A 19785-nucleotide genomic window follows, 5' to 3' on the forward strand; every position below is an offset into this window, starting at 1 on the left:
ATGTAACGATAGCTTATATAGCCTTTGGTTTAGCGTTGCCAATCGTGTTATTATTATCGTATAATTCGATAAACCTTTCGATTTTCTCCGAACTATAATTTTAATAGAGTACTATATAGTACGCTTTTTTGCGATAATTTAAATAAATTTCCGTTATTTGGGCGATAATTAAAGAAGTTTTAGAACGTACCATTTTGTTAACTTGTGAATGTAAATAGGGGGTTATAATATGCCAATATACAAATTAAAAATTTGCACAAAAATAAATGTGAGTCACGGCCAACTATGGCCAAGTGCTACCACACTATAGCGAGTTATCAAAGTTGTCCGTACTTATGTACTTCAATATAAATTCATTTTTATGGCCTGGCAGCGCTGAGTTACTTTCGTTATTCAGAACGCTCATCGTCACCAAATAGTTTCATTTCGGAATAGTTTTGCTTCTGAAGGGTTTGTTACAATTTAGAATAAGTTTGCTTTTTTAATATTTGAAAGTAATAAATAAGTGTGATTTGTCGAAGCCGTTTATGGCCAGAAGTTATAAATATGTGTGGCATTTACTTATCAAATCCGTGTATGACCAGAAGTAATATTTAACTCAAATTTAAGGGTTATTACTAATACATGATTTTATGCTACCTGCTTAAATGGAAAAGGGGCACGAAATAATATTATCGCCTTCTTGGCCAACTTGTTTGTTGTAAAATTGTGTTTCGCGCGAGTAGAAATGTGTTTCCCATTATAGCTTGAAATCTCTCTCTCAAAGTGTTTGTGCGTGGCATGTGTTGACTTCATCGTTAGCGACCAAGGACTCCAGCCCATTCTCTCTCTCTATACGCCTCGATTTTTACTTGAAAAATTAATATTCACTTACCAATTGGAGTTTTTACATTGCCTGCATTTCTTGAGTGCCTATTACTGACGTCATTTGCTACTAGAGCGAGATGAGAGTTAATGTTGATAGGGAAATCACAGATAAAATAGTATTGCAAAAATGTATCAAGTCTTACATCTTGTCTTAAGCTTGGTTTCCATCAACGCCCGTAAGAGCATTTGCACGTTTCAAAGCTGAGTGTCGCTTTTTGACGCGCGCTGGTGGAAACCAAGCTTAACGTGTCACCTCTCCAGAGCCTAGGGTGACTACACTATAAGTTCATTTGAAAACCTCTGTACCATAGTTAAGGTCTAGAATAGCTGACCAGTTGAATTGTTTACCGTATTTACATCAAATAGAACTTGAGTATTGAAAGCGATATTCTAATACAGTTGAGCTTTGATGAAGTAATTCAAGATTTTGCCCATGAAAAATCTCGAGAAATGCCTTTTGTAAAAATCTACTTATTTGGTAAAGCCTATCTAATTAAAAATATTCTAGTCATTCTTTTAACGTATCAAACTTGTCTAGCCTACTTAATTTTATTTTCGTTGAATATCAATTGTTAGAAAAATAAATTTAAGCTGCCTAATTGTCGATTTGCCGCACAAAAACATTTTTTAAGGGGTGCAGATGAACGTTCTGGATTTAGGAGGGTACAGTTGGAAGGTGGAATTTTTCGGTCATCCACCTTTCACTATTTTAAGGTAGCATTATGGTGCCCTTCCCAAAAATTTGCTGGGTTACTATGTACCCCCTAATTTCTACGCTACTGGAGGGGAACCCCAAAGTAAAAAGTGCCAGGGACCCTACAACATGTAAAGACGGCATTGTTTAAAGGTAAAGAGGTTCCCGTTTGAAGCGTGTGATAAAAATGTCTATCAACATCTCAATAACCAATGTAAAAAGGGATATCATCAGCGAAATAAACCAAATGATAAATGGTACGCTGAGAGTTTCTAGATCAATGCTGGTAATTTCTTCGGCTGGTTGCCTCCACTCAAACGATTGTAAACGACGCAGGTCATACAGGTGTACACACTGCCAAGGTTGCATTTTAGCAATTTTTAGTTTGCTGAAATATATAGAAATTACATTTATATTCATATATTGGAACTGAAAAAACACGAGGCTAAAAGTATGTTAAATTGAACTATGTACCCTTAGACGGTATTAACGAATGAGGCGTACGATTTGAACCTCGTTTCAATTATGTTTGTCTTCTTTGAACTAAACAAAATATCATTTGTCTTATTGTTATTTCAACGAGCATACTAGCTAATAAATTAGACTGCGAATTCAGGTCACGATAAGTGTAATTAACTTTCTTATCCTCATAATTTAATTTCCATTATTACATTTTAAAATTCTCAATGACGACTGCACCTCTAATATTTCATATGAAACTACCTTCCCCGCATGTTTCATATTTTATGTGGCACCTTCCTCTGCATTTTATTTAAATATTTTGTAAGATACAATTTCCTGTATTCTTAACATTTCCTAAGGCCAATATTCTATGTAATCTATAACATATCTGCCTTAAGAACGTTTCAATAAAGATATCTACAAAATAGTTGCAAAAACATTACAAGTGTGTTATGTCCAAGTCGATTGATGAGACGGCACATTATAGTCTAAAATCACTTTTATTAATTACAGATATTTACATTTAAAAGTACTACATTTGATCAAGACTCAAGAGGGAATGCCCCTGATATTTCGGTGGCCGTTTATATATCTAGCTGATCTAGTTTTTTATTTATCTTATCTAACATCGCGTACATATGTTTTTACCTCTCCGAGGGGACAAAGTCCCCTAGGAGGGGTTATACAATCACCGTGTCTGTCCGTCTGTCTGTCTGTCTGTCTGTGTGTCTGTGTGTCTGTCCTGCGAACGCGTTCGCATTATCCGTGCAAAGGTTAATCATTGCGTACGCAATTTCTTGAAATTTCTGCGTTCGCAGTTTCTCGAATTGTTGGCAAAACTACCGTGTGACGCTGAGCTTTAATGGATTGATTTGATGTTGGGTTTGGTTTTGATGGTTTTTTTTTTCGTCTACGCTCACCGTCGCGACAGTTTTAAGTCAGTTTGATTGGATATTTCATTGGATATTTCATTGTTGTAATGTTTACGTTTATGTGTAGGTTGGGAACATTGAGTTCGTGTTACGACGGTTGTGGGTGTTAAGTTAGTTGTGTTTGTGTTATGATGGTTGTGGATATTGGGTCTGTTGTGTTTGTACGGGCGTATTCTCTCCAATGACTTCTACTTCTTAATGACTTTGGGACGAACCGAGTGCTGAGTGTTATGCAACCTCTCAACGTCCAATGGCAGGGTTTCCACCAATTGTACACGGTATTCGTCTTAGTATCATTCTGCGATTTATTAGCGCCGGCCGGGAATCGAACCCGGGTCTTCCTCGTGCAAGAGATGTACTCTAACCACTCAGCCGCCAACGCTTGCTAAGTTTCGGTGTTTTTCTAAAAAAAAAGCTTTGGCGAATGTCCTTTACAAAGTTATAACGTTAGGTACTGAAATTTATTCTACATCATTTTAAATATTTATAAATTTTATTAATCTTATATTTAATTAAATATTAATAAATTATATTAATCTTATATTTAATAAAATGTTTATAAATTATATTAAACTGATATTTAATAAAATATTAATAAATAAAATTAATCACATATTTAATTAAATATTTATAAATTATATTCATATTATATTTAATTAAATATTTATAAATTATATTCATCTTATATTTAATTAAATATTTTAGTATTTTAATGTAAAATTTGCTCGTGGTCAGGAATTGAACTCGGGTCGCATTGTTACAATGCGGATAGTTCACCGCCGAGCCATTGACTTCCTTAGGTAAAATATTAAAGTAAAGGAACAATTATGATAAGGCGGGTTTTTTTATTGAATGATAATTATTCAAAACTCCCGCGGAAACTATATCAAAGTAATAATATAGCGCCACCGTGTGGAGAACTATCAATCAAACCGGGTAAAAAATATAATCTCTTAAATTTTTCGAACTTTAGTCAAATCTTGACGGTTCTAAAACAAACCAATATAGAAGATTTAGTCTTTCTTAGTTCTTGGCTGTCAGACGAACTACTACAGGACGGGGTCTTGGTGTCGGTCAAAAGTTATGAGGTAACTTTGCGGTTTTAATTAGTATGTTCGGTCTTCGGTCAAGGAAAGAGTTAAATTGTGTTTCGCGTTTGGAACGTGAGTGAATGGACTTAAATGTATGAACAGTGCGTGTTTAAGACTAAAAGTGTTTAAGTAATTGTGAACTAACTCAAGTCAGCTGTAAGATAAAATTGATTGTTTTTATTTTTGAATTGGAATAACCTAATTATACCCTTGAAATTGTCAACTCAACCTGTGAGGCTAATTAAGTAGATTGGAAGTAATTAGTAGCGAACAGCTCTCAGCTGTTAATTAAGACAAGAGTTTATAGTAAGGTAGTTGGAATTTAGTTAAAATTACTCAGTATAATTTATGATATTTACTTAAGTGTAAGTGTGTGTTGGTTTATTTTTCAATCACGATGAACTAAGACAAATCTAGTCTAAGGCACTTGAGTACCAGTTCTGTACAATTACGTAGGAGGGATATATATTGTTGGGTTATTGATGAAAGTTAAATCTAGAACGTTCCATAAACTGTTCTGAATAAAAATTAACATTTATAATTTTGCATAATTCTGGTTGCCATTTTATTTTCTAATCACTCGCCCACAACATTAAAGTTCTGGCAATCCCGAATCAACTAAATTTTCGATATAACAACGACGGGAAATTATTCTCGTAAATTTATCGCGCGGCCTTAGGGAATATTCTTTTAACAAAATCCTTTAATTAAAATCGGCGTGATTCCGTTAAAATTATAAACCAAAAATTGAACGGTCGTTATAATACCCTCTGTAGATATTTATTTCATTAAAATTTGCTTTGTATTATATTATATAAAGGGTTTAATTCAATTGTGCATTGTTATACTACGTCTAACTCACTGCTGTAACTACTTAACTTATGATATTCTGAATAAATTAAAATTGGTCGTTTCGTCTCAATTATTTTAATTAAAATTCTATACCGGGCGGGATAGAACTGGGATAACATTTTTAACAAATAACTCTAAATTGCGGAGATATATCTTTAAGGGTTATCTCGAGAAATTAATACCACTAGGGACAATTCTTCCGAGGAGAGGTATATTTTGGTTTGCCAACTTGTATTTATACAACATTACAACAAAGTGGAATGTTTTAGATACTAAGGGACGCTACACAACAGTTGTTGGGGGGAGTTTGAGTTTGAGGGTTCCCACAAAGTTTGAACTTAAGCGGCTTGCTTAAGTTCGGGTCCGAGACTAATTTTTGGGGAGAGCTTGCGGCGGACTGAAACACCGATAAGCGAGACCTAATTAGAATAAATGAAACACAATATTTCTATAGCTAACTAAACTTAATTTTTAGTATTGGTTGCTCATTTACAATGAGCCCTAAGAAATGTTGTTGCTCCTTACAAAATTTGGAGGAGATGTGCTTCTTCTTTTAAAAATGTTTCTCTCTTTTAAGATACAAAGGGTTTATCCCCCTTTAGGAGGGGTCAAAATTGGGGGTGCGAGAATTCGGCCAAGGACAGCGCGTAGGCTCTATAATGCTACGGGGAGAAGACCCCGAGCGGACCCGAGGTTAGGAATGCCCAAATTTTCCACTCTTTCCTCGGAGAATTCTCGCTCCCTTCACACAATACACGGGATATTGCACCACGTGTTGAAAATGCCGTTGACTATTTTATTTAGTTTCTTTTTTCAAAGGGATTACAATACTTGTCATACATTTATATTTCTTAAATTCTATACAGTTTTACAATTATTTTTACTTTTAATTTTAGCTTACTAAATTTTGCATTAATTTTAATTTTACAGGTTTTAAGTTTAGAATTGGATTTTAAGTCTGACAATTTTTACAATGCTTTTTATTTTACAAAAGTTTGACAATAATAGTTGAATTAAATTGATAAGCGTTGCGCAATTGCTCTAATCGCCGATTTTTCTACAACAGTAGGAAGCGCGCAAAATCACGTGAGCCACACTCCTCTAAACTAGAAAGACAGCACCTTAGAATCAAAGCATATTTTAATGCAGGTATGTTTAATCCTAACAAAAACTAGAACGGTAGTTATTAGATAGGAAACCCTGTCAGAAATAATAATTACGTTTTATTTAGTTACTTTAAATTCAGTGTTAGGAGAGAAAAATCGGCTTAGTCAATGACATTGTAAGTACAACATGGATATTAGGACTTTTATCATTACCATCTAGTTACATACAGTATTACTAACTTATATTAAATGTTACCATTTTTTGTTTTAAAACGAATTCCCGAGTCATTGATTTAAATTTATGCAAAATTGGGAGTTCGGATAAGCCCATGGAGTTAAAATTACTAAATCCTTCGTAAAAAATTTAATTTAATTTAATATTGGTTCGTGGAGTAGTATTATCGAAACATAATTTATTTCGAAGGTTATATTTCAAAGGAATTTTGTATTTAAAGACCTTAAAAATTGGATTTTGGAGTGATTTATATACAAAAACTAACATGTTGTGAATATATATTTCTTTAATTGTTAAGAGATTTAATTTTTTTAAAGATTGGCCTGTATGTGCTAAGTATGGAGCTTGGTCTAAAATTCTAACCGCTTTTTTTAATTTTTTCCAATCAACTTATGTTATGAACAGACGTGTTCCCCATATAAATATACAAAAAGAAATATTACTATATAAAAAAGCAAAATACAATTGTCATAATACATTAGAACTAAAAAACCCTCGTTTTAGTCTTAGTAGATAAATACTAAAAGATATTTTTTTTGCTATTTGAATTATATGGGTGTTCCAAGTTAAATATTCGTCAATCCACAATCCTAAGCATTTTAATTCAGTTACCTTTTTCAAATTCTAACCATCTAAATGATAATATCATTTGTATTATTAACAATTGGTTTGTTTCTAGTTTTGATGATCATATACACAGTATTTTCTTTATTAATTTCTAGATTGTTAGATTTGAAGCAGTTATTTATAGATTCCCATTGAGTATTAGTTCTAAATATAGATCATTACGATTGGTATACATTATCATCTGCGTTAGAATTATAGTATTATTTCTTTAATATTTTATAGAGCAAGTTCATTTCATAAATGTATTTCAGTTAGTTGGGAAATATAATGTAAAAAAGATGTTTATAAGAAATAACTGCTTCGTAGAAGTTTGATTTGTTGTATCGTTGCAATTATGTATTAGACTTAATTTTAATTAAATGAAATAAATTTCATCCTATTCTATGGTTAGAATTTTACGTTCTAGCCAAGGCTTACGGATAATTAAAACGCTTTAAACAATAACCGTGGGCACAATAATGTTGTATTTTTGAATAGGATAATAACAATGATTTAAAATGCACCGGCACATATTTGAACAACGTGACGAAATGTGGCCGCCACATTTTTGTATAATCTTGACCGCCATCATTGAAATCATAGTTGTTCGTGTAAATATTCTTTCCATCTAGCCAAAGCAATAAAGGGGCTATTTAGTTTGGTATTTTCTAGTTTTGGTATTTATCTAAGGTGACCGAAATGAATACAGCGGTTTTCAAAATATAGCACTAGTATAAAATAATTATTAACACAATCAATGATATATTTTTATTTCACTGTATTCCATGGTTTGTTCAAAAATACAACGAATAAATGAGTTTAAAATCTCTCAAAATCTTCGCCCTTTGAAAAGAAGAAACACTCTGGCTTGTAGGATGATTTAAGAAGATAGGATGAATTTTTTACCACACTGCTAGGAGAGGAAGAATTGTGGAAATTAATGACGACATTTAATACGTTAAATTAACTTAAAATAATGTTGATCACTGGAAACGTCCTCAATTTCCTGTTTACATTTTAAATTTAGCGCGACAGAAATGTGAGTCCAACAGTCAATAGCACCTAATTAGGTCAAATTCACTTCGCACGTTGCCATCCGATTATATCTAATAAATATTCATAGTCGAATGGAATAATTTAGCTTTATCACCGATAAAAAGGTGTGGATGATTATCTATATTTATAAACTGACGCGAATATTGACCTTAAGAGAATGATTCATATTGTTTTAAATATATGGAGGGCAATGACCATCAAACAAATAATAAAATGATTTATTTTGTTTATTAATGTATTCTTGTATGTTCATTTTAACGAACTATTAACCTAATATCGTTCAGCGTAATAAATTGAGAACAAACCAGCAGTTACGGGCAACGGTATATGGTATAAATAGCCAGCGAAAATTCGTTTGAACTTTATATCAACGGAGATATTAACGTAAGCAACATGACTTCTCTATCGTCGTTGGTTGTGTTGCTAGTTTCGGCGCTGAGTGTGACCAGTGCAACGAGTGCTTGCGTAGATGGTAGCTTTTATTTTTATATCTGTATTCCATAGTAATCTGGTACATTTTAAATTAAGTTTGTTCAATTCATTATTTAAGCAAGTTGCGGTGGAAAATCAAAGTTGTCCTTTTGCGCCTTGCAACCAGTTACTGGTCCTTGCAAATCAAAAATAAGCAGGTTCTTCTACAACGCAACTTCTACGTCCTGCGAGAGGTTTGTTTACGGTGGGTGCAGAGGAAACGTCAACAATTTTGAAACCTCCAAAGAATGTTACGATACTTGTGGAAGTGATACGTCTGGAGGTAACATTTTATCCGTAAAATAGTAGAATTTTACATGAGACTATGTAACACTGATTCTTAATTATAAAGTCGGGGTCATTCGAGTTGCAGTAGCGGCGGTAAGGGTGGGCTGAAGTGGGCTTTAGCCCCCCTACATTTCTGAGAGGGGCCACATATATATTAAAAGGATCACATATTTTTAATTAAGAGGCCACATATTTTAATTTATGAATTTTCTTTATCTCTAGAAATTTGTTTTATTGCCAAGAAACGTTTTTCTGGTAAAAAATCTTTCAAAATCAATTCTTTTACTCAAAAGGGTAGTAGACCATACAGATTCGGGAGGAAGGTAGCGGAAATTGAGAGAAAGTTGAAAAGAAAGGGGCTCATGGGAATTTAGGGAAATATCCCAGGCATGCACTTGTCCCCTCCAGGTCAGATACAATGTCAGTAGGGGGTCCAGTAAACGCGACGAGAGCCGGAACAATAAAACGACCTTGCCCTGCTCTCGCTTCCTGGCAAAATTTCGGGTATTTTCGATTTCACCACTTTATGGTCAATCCAAGGTTCCCGCTAAGGGCCACAAAATAATTAGCCCACCTATGAAAATACCTTAGCGCCGCTACTGTCGAGTTGAAGGCTGATAAGTATAATAGCCAATGCTTAGTTAAATTCCACACTGAAGATTTAAATTTATATTATATCCCAGGTTTTGAGAAACTTGGTACCTTGTTCTCCGAAATTGTATTGTTGTCTTCACTAATAACGGTTCTCGTGGGATCCGTAATTATTATTTTGCCCACTCTCAATGGTCTACTTGCATAAATTAAAAATAGTTAGTGTATAATTTTTAGTAGACAGCTATACTAGGACTGACCAAAAGACAACCACAGGCGGTTAAATAACCCTCAGTATTGCGTTGAAAAGAGCCTCTGCAATGTTGCAGTGGCTTAGAGTTAAGAGTTGTTTTACTGGGAGGGGAGGAATTATCATCGGATTCGGTGATGAAGAAGCTTCCCTATTTTGCCAACTTAATCAAAGTTTACCAACTCTGGAAAACAGTTGGTGGGACCACTTCTTCCCTTCCCTCCACTCATAGCTACAGGCTATTTTGGTAAAGTAGGTCAAGTACATGGGCCCCTCTATTTATATTTTTGAAGGATTTTGAGGCGGTTTTTCATTCTCAAAGCTAGAAAAATAGGGTGTCATTCTAAAAAAATAATTTCTACGCTTCCTTTACTAAATTTCAGAAAAAATTTATTCAATTAATTTAATAAATAAATAATAATAATTTTTTCGGGTCGCCTTTCATGGGATCTGAGGACCATGTCCTACCTGAATTACCCTTTAATTAATTACCATAAATCAAAAGCACTATATATTTTATTATTTTTATAACCTGATCTTAAAATTGTTGTAGCAACGTTGCAATCCGGGCACGACTTCTGTTTCCTTCAGCGTTCCGAGGGAGAAGGGCCAGAGTCCATCGAGAGTTACTATTACGACGCCACGGAGAAACAGTGTCTTCCGTTTCAGTTTAAAGGAACGGGAGGCAACGACAACAGATTCGACAACAGATACACGTGCTGGGAAAAATGTAAAAGGGCTAACTCTGGTATGTCTGCCTTTCCCCTGTAATCCGTAAATTGCTTTGCAATTTGTTTATTTGCATTTAATACTTTATTTCGTCAAAGGTGACATTTGCGAAATACCTCAAGCAGAGACGAGTGATTTGACGTGCATGGCATTTTTCAAGAGGTACCGATATAATTTGAAAACTTACCAATGCGAGCAGTTCATTTATGGCGGATGTAACGGTTACTCTACGGCGAATAATTTCTTCTCCAAAGAACAGTGCCAGAAAATCTGCTATAATAAGAGATAAAATGAAAATATTCATTTTAAAATAGTAATAATAATGAATTGTTCTTTTGATAATAATGAGATGATTTTTATTTTGGTCTCTGCTTTCCGTATACATGTATAGATTTTTTCTAAAAATGTAATTCCGTAAAATAAAGTGAACTAATTATAACAATTAATTTCTTTGAAATTCTAATAAAAGGCTTAAACATTCGCGAGCATAATTATAAGTGTTTCAATAATAGACAGGTTGAACAGCCCCTCGAGATCGTGTAGGTAAAACTTGTAGGAGTTTAGATTGTGCACAACAAAGCTACGTCTACACTTCTACAAGTTCCTTCTACACGTTTCTTAGCGCTGGCTTATATCGTATATGTAAATTTTGAAACACAGCTCTTCCAAAACATTAGAGATGAAATAATTAGCCCAGGGGAAGTTTCAAGATTTCATTTAATATTTAATTCCAACGCTTTAACTATTTGCAGTTTGTAACTTTGAAAGTATATAAAACTACACGTAAAAGCCAAAATACCGGTATTACCTACAGGTGTGACTTTGGTTCCAAGTCAATGTGACTTGGATGATACACCAGAATAGGAGATGAAAGCCTGCAAAATGGAAATAATGAAACATTGATTTCACGATACGATCTTACTTGTCAGTGTAATAATTTGATATTATCCCATTCAATTCTGTGTTTACTTTTGGAATTTTATTTTCCAAGCTTTTTCTCGACCCAGGCTTAGATTTATGCATTTTATCACCAAAATGCTTATCGATCAAGGATACTTTTAATCCATTACTCTCAACTTGAGGAAGCTCCCTAACCATTTTTAAAAAAATATTTTTTTCATATCCTTCATCTTTAGAAATGTAATTTTTTCATATAAAATTTCATTCCATAACTTCTCAAATTTCTTAATATTACTAATAATTTCTAATGCTAATATTTTGCGCTTCACATTTTCACTTTAACTTTTTAAAGGTTTATCTTTCCTATAAAATACATCCACTTCTTTGTCAATTTCTTTAAACAAGAGGAACGTTTTAATTTGATCAAAATTTAAACCTCTCCGATTTTGTTTTAATATCGAACTTACTACGTTAGGAATCACAAGTAAGCTTCCTTGTCCTTTTTTCTTTCCACAAACCGTATTTATGGTTGACCCAACAACAAAATTAAAAATTGCATCTGCTTTCTCATCAGGTGCAGGTACAGTAGTTTTGATTGCAGCCGTAATGAGAGGTTGTTGCCCCTCACTGTTTATCACAGTTTGGTCAATTGCTTTCCAAAAGTAATTTCAAATTCCCAGAGTTAATTCAGTTGCACAAGATTTTTTTAAATAACTGAAAGTCAAAAACATCTGGAAAAATTATAAAATTTAATGAGATCACAAGTTACTTGAGAGCAAGAGTTAAACAGGTCACTTTTGAAAATATATAGAATTTTTAATCTTAGAGTATACATTAGGTTTGATATATTTTGTAATTATTTGTAACCTTTGTTGCACGTACTTTCACTATTAGTTTATTATTGACATAATTGTTGTTAAAATATTTTTCTCTAGTAGGGGTTTTGAGAATTTCTTGCCTATTGCTCTCACGTAGCGACTTACTGGCTTACAGCTGGTACGAATCCCGAGAGCTAATTTATGGCACCTAGGAGCAACAAACACAACACCCCACACAAGGAGAACGCAACCCGTCAAAAGTCGTGTATTTTCTTGTGTACGTTTTTTATTGGCTAGACGCTTTAGCGCCTGCTGCCGTCGGAAGGGGAAAATTCGGAAATTGTCTTCCCCCCCGCCCGTAAAACATTCAGCGTAAAGGCTCGTGACGCTCGTCCAATGAAATTCGTACACAACCCTTCGGTAGCGTGTTTAAAGGCTAGCTGCGTTCTCCTTGTGTTTGTTGCTCCTTAGCAATTTTTGAGTGTGAGAACAAAGGTTATTGCTTACCGTAGCATTTTGAAGTGTTTCCATGTATTTCAAGTCCAAATTGGAGCTTCACTTCTTTCCCAATAAAGGACAGCCAAATATTTAGGAACATACATAGAAAGTTTTCCAAACATTAAATCATGAATTATAGCAGTTTTTTTTTATAGAGCTAATATCCAAGGCACCACCTTCGACCACATGAGCAATGTTGCTTGTGCGTGATCAAGTAACAGGTGGCCGGGTTACAATGCGTAGGAGGGTGGTGCCAAGCCATTCATGCCCCGCGAGCCAACATCTCCCTACACTAACTATTACCGTTAACCTCAGCAAGTTTTTATGGGAAGTGGAAACCGAAGATCTCGGTGGAAAACCCCTTTAACCAGTGGGGAGAGAACTTACAAACTCTACGCAGAAGGAGTGGTTCCGGATTTTCACCCAGTGCCACTAGCTGGGATCGAACCCGGCTCCTCTTGCTGCGAGGCTAAAGTTCTAACCACTCAGCCACCCCACTTAGAAAGCTTATGCTACAAATTTCTGAAATTAAAATAAATTAATACAAATAATGTTGACAGAAACACAGATAGTGGCATGCTATACTTTTCCAGATAATTAAAACAAGATGTTAATAGTATATAGATTATAGGGCTGTGTTCAGACATAAACCGATCCGGAGACATACCCGACGGAAACCGTGCGAATCTGCTATGTATTTTGGTATCTTCGGTGCATACCGTTATCTTGGAACCAGAATAGAAAAAACCCTGCCGAATGGAAACTTCACTGAACGCAGCCGAAGTTAAAATAATAAAACGAAATTTAGGTCAAACTCTGTGAGAGGCTTAGACATTAACATTTACGCATAGAAATGAATAGATAAAACTGTCCAGTGAACAAACCTTTAATTTTAACTCTGAGCTTCAATGGTTTTTATTTCACTATTTACTTATTTTGCGTATTCTTAGCGGGTATAATTAGAATTTTAGTCTTTTCTTTACAGTTATTGCTGTTGAATTCTTCAGGAAAATCTATACAAAACAAATTAAAGGTCAATTCCTTCTTCAGTTTCAATTTCTTGTTCAATTAGCCGACAAGAGATGTTTCCTTTACAAACTACATGATCACTCTCCTCCCTCAGCCGTCCCCGCAATAGTGCAGGGGCGTAGAAACCGGGAGGGGCAGGGGGGGGCAATGCCCCTCCCTATAATTTGGCTGGGAGGGGCAACTAATGTTATTGCCCCCTCCAACTTTTTGGTCAGTTGAAATCTTCGCAAGGCTCAAATTATCATTTTAAAAGCATATACAGTTTATAGAATCTCAAATGTTTTTAAATTTCCGTATTTTCCTACCAATTTACATAGTACTAAAAAGTACACATGCATTCGGAGAATCTACACTCCATTAAAAATTAAAAACCATTCTCCAGACCCCTTTTCGTTTCTCTTTGCCCCCTCCAACTTTTAGAACGTTCCTACGCCCCTGCAATAGTGTATAGGGGCACCAAAATTGCAGCTCGCCCCTGGCGCCATTTTCTCTAGCTACGGCCCTGCCTAAATTTAAAGACCAGGATTAATGAAATTATCTAAAAACATTGAATTTTGCACTCAAATTATAAAATTGCTTTTTTAAATAATGAATATCAATTAAATATAAGAGGGTTCTTACAAATTGTAAAAAAATGGCTCAATAACATCAGTCTGAATGGAGATAATGGTCCTGGTAGTTTTTTAGCAGAACTGTGGGTCAATAGTATTTATGACGCACAATTGTGATTTTACACGTGATAGAAACCTAGCCGAAAATATTGTATTGTCGCTTAAACCGGACCTGAATAAACGGCGAAACTAGTCGTTGCTGTACTAATGTAGTACTTTTAATTGTTTTTAACCAAATAAGATATTTTACTTTGTAAGTAAAGTATTTTTTCATTCGTTTAAATACCATATACGCATTAGACTTTTGCTAATTATTTAATTATTTATAAAATTATTTACAAATATAAAATTAGAAAATATTCATGATCATTATGAATAGATATTTTTGTTTGAAGTGTTTACAACGCGAGCCATGGTTCTAAAAATCAAACTTGCAGAAGAAATGAAAGATTTGGCCTTGACGGAAACTAAAGACGGATTATCTATCGCGCATGACCCACCGCTATGGTTGGGGAAAAAAACTGTTTTTTTTATAAAAACCCAAAAAACCGGTTTTTGGCTTAAACCAGTTTTTTTCAAACATTGCTTAATTTTGCTTTTAATGTATTTTTCGCTTTTGTTTAACCGTGCAAAGATATTACCAATCAGCTATGAATTAATATGTGTAATAAAAAGTTTGTCTAGATTAAACTGCCGGTGCAAATAATTTATTACAAGTCTCGATAGAAACGAAAGTTTTAGTTTTGGTTTAGATTATTACAAGTCTCACCTGGCCAGAACAAAGTTTTAGATTTAGTTTAATTTTTGATTTTGTATAAATGCAGGGTGATCAGCAAAAAGGCTCGAAAATTGTATAGAAAAATAGGAAATTTTCAAGCGAATTAAAGGAAAATATTGGTAAAATCATAAGCAAAATTAAGGATTGTTATCGAAAAACAGTGTATAAAATAAAATGAAATATAGGATGAAGTTGGTATACACGACGACAGAATGATTTGAATAAATTTGAATTAAAGGGGCTCCAAAGTTCGGTAGCAAAATGTGTGTAAAGTCAGTAAAGTGCGAAATTGGAGGGCGTTTTTTAATAATGAAGTGCAACATCACTTCTAGAGGTCGGTAACGGTTAATCATTATCCATGATTAAATTGATTTTTTTTGGGAAAAAAATGTAAACAAAGAAATTTACCGGATAATATTTCAGAAAATGGTTAAAAAACATGTATTATTCGTAAAATTTGAGCTTTTTATCGAAAAAAACGTCTTTTTTCCGATTAATTTTACAAATTTATCGAAAAAATTAATCGGATAATACAGAAATATAAATTACTCGATCAAAACATTTTACGAATAATTTTGAAAGCTTTATCTATTGAATAAAAGTTAACCATCCCCGACCTCTAAATTCACTTCTTTTAAAATTACGTAGTCAGTCTGTATTACCGCAAGAAGTAATCTGAAAGTTTTATTATTATGAGCGGCGTTAATTTTCATTACGAAGTGGTAATTCTAGTGTAACATTTTTCCTGAACAAGCCGACTTTTAATTGCGAGGTTCTACAATGGACGATGCAAATGTGGGACACTTTTTAAGTTTTTATGATAATTTTTAATTGCAGATTTTGTTACACTTGACCGACTACGTTTTTTACGCTGATATTGAAGCCGCAACGAGAATTAATTTTGTTGAAATGCCTAGGATGCAATTATTTTGACATTGCGCATCTACCTAATTTTTCAATTATATAATTAACTATTCAATTCACCGGGCGAATAATGATAATCATTTATTACACGTATTTTATGATTATTTGGAATCTCCATATGAACGAGTCATCTTTCATTTATAATTTTTTTAAAGCTTATCTCTCTTTTATATGAATTAGGGAATTTTTTTAATTATTTTCATTGATTTAGTATTCACAACGAATATTTCAGTAATTATAGGGAAAAGCTAAACTACGCTGAGAAAAGGATGCATTTAATTACGCAACAGAAGGGACAGATACTGGATAGAATAGTACAGTGAGGTTTTAGAGGAAATAGATTGGGATGCAGTTGAGTTTTTGTTTATAAAACGCATTAGTTATAAAAATGCTAACAAACTGTTAATCAGGTTCAAGTTAAGCTGAAATTTATTAGAAGTTTATATATATTTTTACATGGGAAAGTGACGGGCTAAGTCAAGATTGACTTTTAAGCCACAACCCGGTTTTATTTATAAATACATATATATTTTTTTTACAAGTAACCCATACAATTTTTACAAATAGAGTTTTTACAAAGACGTTTTTACAGAGTTACATATAAAGTTTTTACAAAGTTAGATATAAAGTTTTTACAAAGTTAGATATAAAGTTTTTACAAAGTTAGATATAAAGTTTTTACAAAGGTAGATATAAAGTTTTTACAAAGTTAGATATAAAGTTTTTACAAAGTTAGATATAAAGTTTTTACAAAGTTAGATATTAAGTTTTTACAAAGTTAGATATAAAGTTTTTACAAAGTTAGATATAGTTTTTACAAAGTTAGATATAAAGTTTTTACAAAGTTAGATATAAAGTTTTTACAAAGTTAGATATAAAGTTTTTACAAAGTTAGATATAAAGTTTTTACAAAGTTAGATATAAAGTTTTTACAAAGTTAGATATAAAGTTTTTACAAAGTTAGATATAAAGTTTTTACAAAGTTAGATATAAAGTTTTTACAGAGTTAGATATAAAGTTTTTACAAAGTTAGATATAAAGTTTTTACAAAGTTAGATATAAAGTTTTTACAAAGTTAGATATAAAGTTTTTACAAAGTTAGATATTAAATTTTACAAAACTACATAGAAGTTTTTACAAAGTTACATTTTAATCTTTATAGTATTATATGTATATGTTAATTAATTACATAAGTAACCTGTTATACAAAGAAAAAACAGTAATGTACTGTTCCCTACTGGCCCAAGGTTCGTAAAAGAAAAGCTACTGGCCAAGATTATAATATATATAATATATATTTCGCTTAGAGATACACTAGTTTATACGTTATATCTACCAGTTAAGCTTCGTTGCAATGAAATTTCGGGCAATTTTTTTTTAATTTATATTCGTTGGGGAGTTCAGTTACACCCAAAGAGTTAAAAAGATTTATTCCATTATAGAATATAGACTTTAATTTTATAAGGGTACGAGATGGTGTGTTAATTAGAAGCGTTTGAATTCTGAAGCCATAGCGGAATACATTAAAAATAGGGTTCTTCAATGATTTGTAAATAAACAATATCATGTTGTAATAGTATATTTCACTGATCGTCAAAAGATTTAGTTTTTTATAGATAGGTGCAGTGTGCGCCAGATATGGGGCTTTGTCTATAATTCGTACTGCTCTTTTTTGTAGTACCGTTAATCTGTTTATATTGGTAATTGATGTATTCGCCCAGATAAAAATACAGAAGGAAATATGCGTGTAGACGAATGAAAAATAGAGTTGACGAACAATGCTATTATTAAATAGTTCTCTATTTGTTCTTAAAAGATAAATGTTAAACGAGATTTTTTTGACAATGTAGTTTATGTGAGTGGTCCACGTAAGGTGTTTGTCTATCCACACACTTAGATATTTTGCCTCTGACACTCGCATCAGGTGAACTCCATCCATATTAATATTGTGTATATTATTTCCAATAGGATTATTTCGAGTAGTTATAATCATATAAACTGTTTTCTCTTTGTTGATTTCGAGGAGATTAGATTTAAACCAGTCATTAAAGACTGCTACTTTATTATTTGTTTTTGCATAGAGTATATCGAGATTATTAGAGGAGTCTAGGTAAAGGGTGTCATCTGCGTAAAAGGTCAATCGGTCTAAATACGCTAGATCGTTTAAAAAGATGTTAAACAATAGTGGTGAGAGAATTGATCCTTGTGGGACCCCACATGAAACCCTTTTTTTAGATGAGAGATCCAAATTAATTTTGGTTTGTGTTGTTCTATTACTAAGATAACTTTTGACCCATTTCAGAGCGCCACCACGTATACCCATCAGGTTTAATTTGTGTAAGAGTAAATCATGGTTTACAAAGTCAAAGGCCTTTTTAAGATCGATACACACTGCCATTACATATTTACCATGCAGAGTCAACAGCCTCAACAATTTCGCTATGTACCTTGGCTAAAGCGAAATCTACGCCACAGTTATCGCGAAATCCATATTGCTTGTCAGATATTAAATTATATTTTTAACAAAGCTATTTAGACGAACATAGAAACTTTTATCAAAATGTTTGGAAAAAAGGGACAGTGGCGAGATTGGTCTGTAGTTCGATGGATCATTATTGTTCCTTTTTTTAACGAGAGGTATGATTACTGCATTTTTAGGAGGGTCGGATATTGTCCATTTTTAAACGACAAGTGAATTAGGTATAGTAATGGGGTTATAATAATATGGGCTATTTGTTTAATAAGCTTCGGTGTAATATTATCGAACCCTGGGGCAGAGGTTTTTATAATTGAAGTTATTTCAAATTCATTTAAGTCCAGGAGAAACATAAAGTTTGGATTACTTTTAACATACTTGCAACTAGTAGTATAATTAATTTCAGTGTCTAAATGCTTATTTATACAGTAATAGTCATTGAATTGTTCCGGGGAGATTGTAGAGTGTTTTAGAGTTAGGCGATTTCAAAAATTGCTTTTTATAGTAGTTAATTCTCGCGTTCCTTATCGTATTGTTTAATTTATTGCGAAGTGTTTTGTATCTAATCTCATTTTCGGCATTAGGGTTTCCCCGAAATATTTTATAATATTTATTTTTTAATTTAATTGCTTTTTTAATTTCTTCAGAAAACAAACAACGTGATTTTTTTTTCAAATACACTAAATAAAGGAAACGATACGTTATATAATTGTAGAAATTTACAAAAGAAAGTAACAAACGCTGTATCTATATCAGTTGTGCAGTAGAAGTCGTGTCAGTCGGTATTTTTTAGATGGTTGTTAAATGTATTGATGTTTTTCGCCGTAAAGCTTCTAGTTTGTATTTTTTTTGATTCACTGGGACTGTGGTCTGATTATTTAAGTTTATAACCAGATGATCTGTTACGTCCCAGTCTTCGATTACGTTTATATTGCATAAATTAGAAAAACAGTGATCGACTAAGGTACAGGAAATTCTTGTCGGAGATTTAATTTGTTGAATTAAATTGAAAGACGTGGTAAGATCAATAAGTTTATTTGCGTCGGTATAATCTTTTAAAAGATTTATATTACAATCTCCCAGAATAAGTTTTTTGCTATCGGCATTACCTAATTCGCATATGGTTTTCTCGAAGATATTAATAAATTCGTTAACTGATGAATCAGATCGGGAGGTCTATATATAGAACTCGGCGAAACGGATAAATTAACCGCTAAAATTTCGATTAACCATAAAAATTACGATTAACTGTAAATTCGTGGATATTATCCAGACTAAAAAGCAATTTAACATGTAAAAATAATAGAGTTTTTCGGATAATTTGTGGATAATTGTGTGTTTTGGATAAAAATAAATAAAGTGATTAATTCTTATCCAAACGCCGAGCTCTATCTATATATCACACTGATATATAAATATTTTACTTTGATGGTATAGATCTGTACTGTATCGTTAATAATTAGGGCTTTTTCAACTACTTCTACGGTAAACACATCTTTTACATAAAAACCGACTCCGCCA

The 19785-nt window shown here is 33.0% G+C and overlaps 1 protein-coding gene across 1 annotated transcript; it reads left to right on the forward strand.

The window, feature by feature from the left end:
• Nucleotides 1–8294: 8294 nt before the first annotated feature.
• Nucleotides 8295–10519, forward strand: LOC149946609 (carboxypeptidase inhibitor SmCI-like). Its single transcript, XM_090170830.1, has 4 exons — nt 8295–8373; nt 8452–8655; nt 10055–10249; nt 10329–10519. Exons 1-4 carry the CDS (start codon nt 8295–8297, stop codon nt 10517–10519), a joined length of 669 nt encoding a protein of 222 aa, XP_090026956.1.
• The last annotated feature ends 9266 nt before the right edge of the window (nt 10520–19785 follow it).

Source organism: Leiobunum rupestre, chromosome 4 (genome assembly GCF_980474605.1).
Source record: "Leiobunum rupestre chromosome 4, qqLeiRupe1.1.hap1, whole genome shotgun sequence".
Lineage (NCBI taxonomy): Eukaryota > Metazoa > Arthropoda > Arachnida > Opiliones > Sclerosomatidae > Leiobunum > Leiobunum rupestre.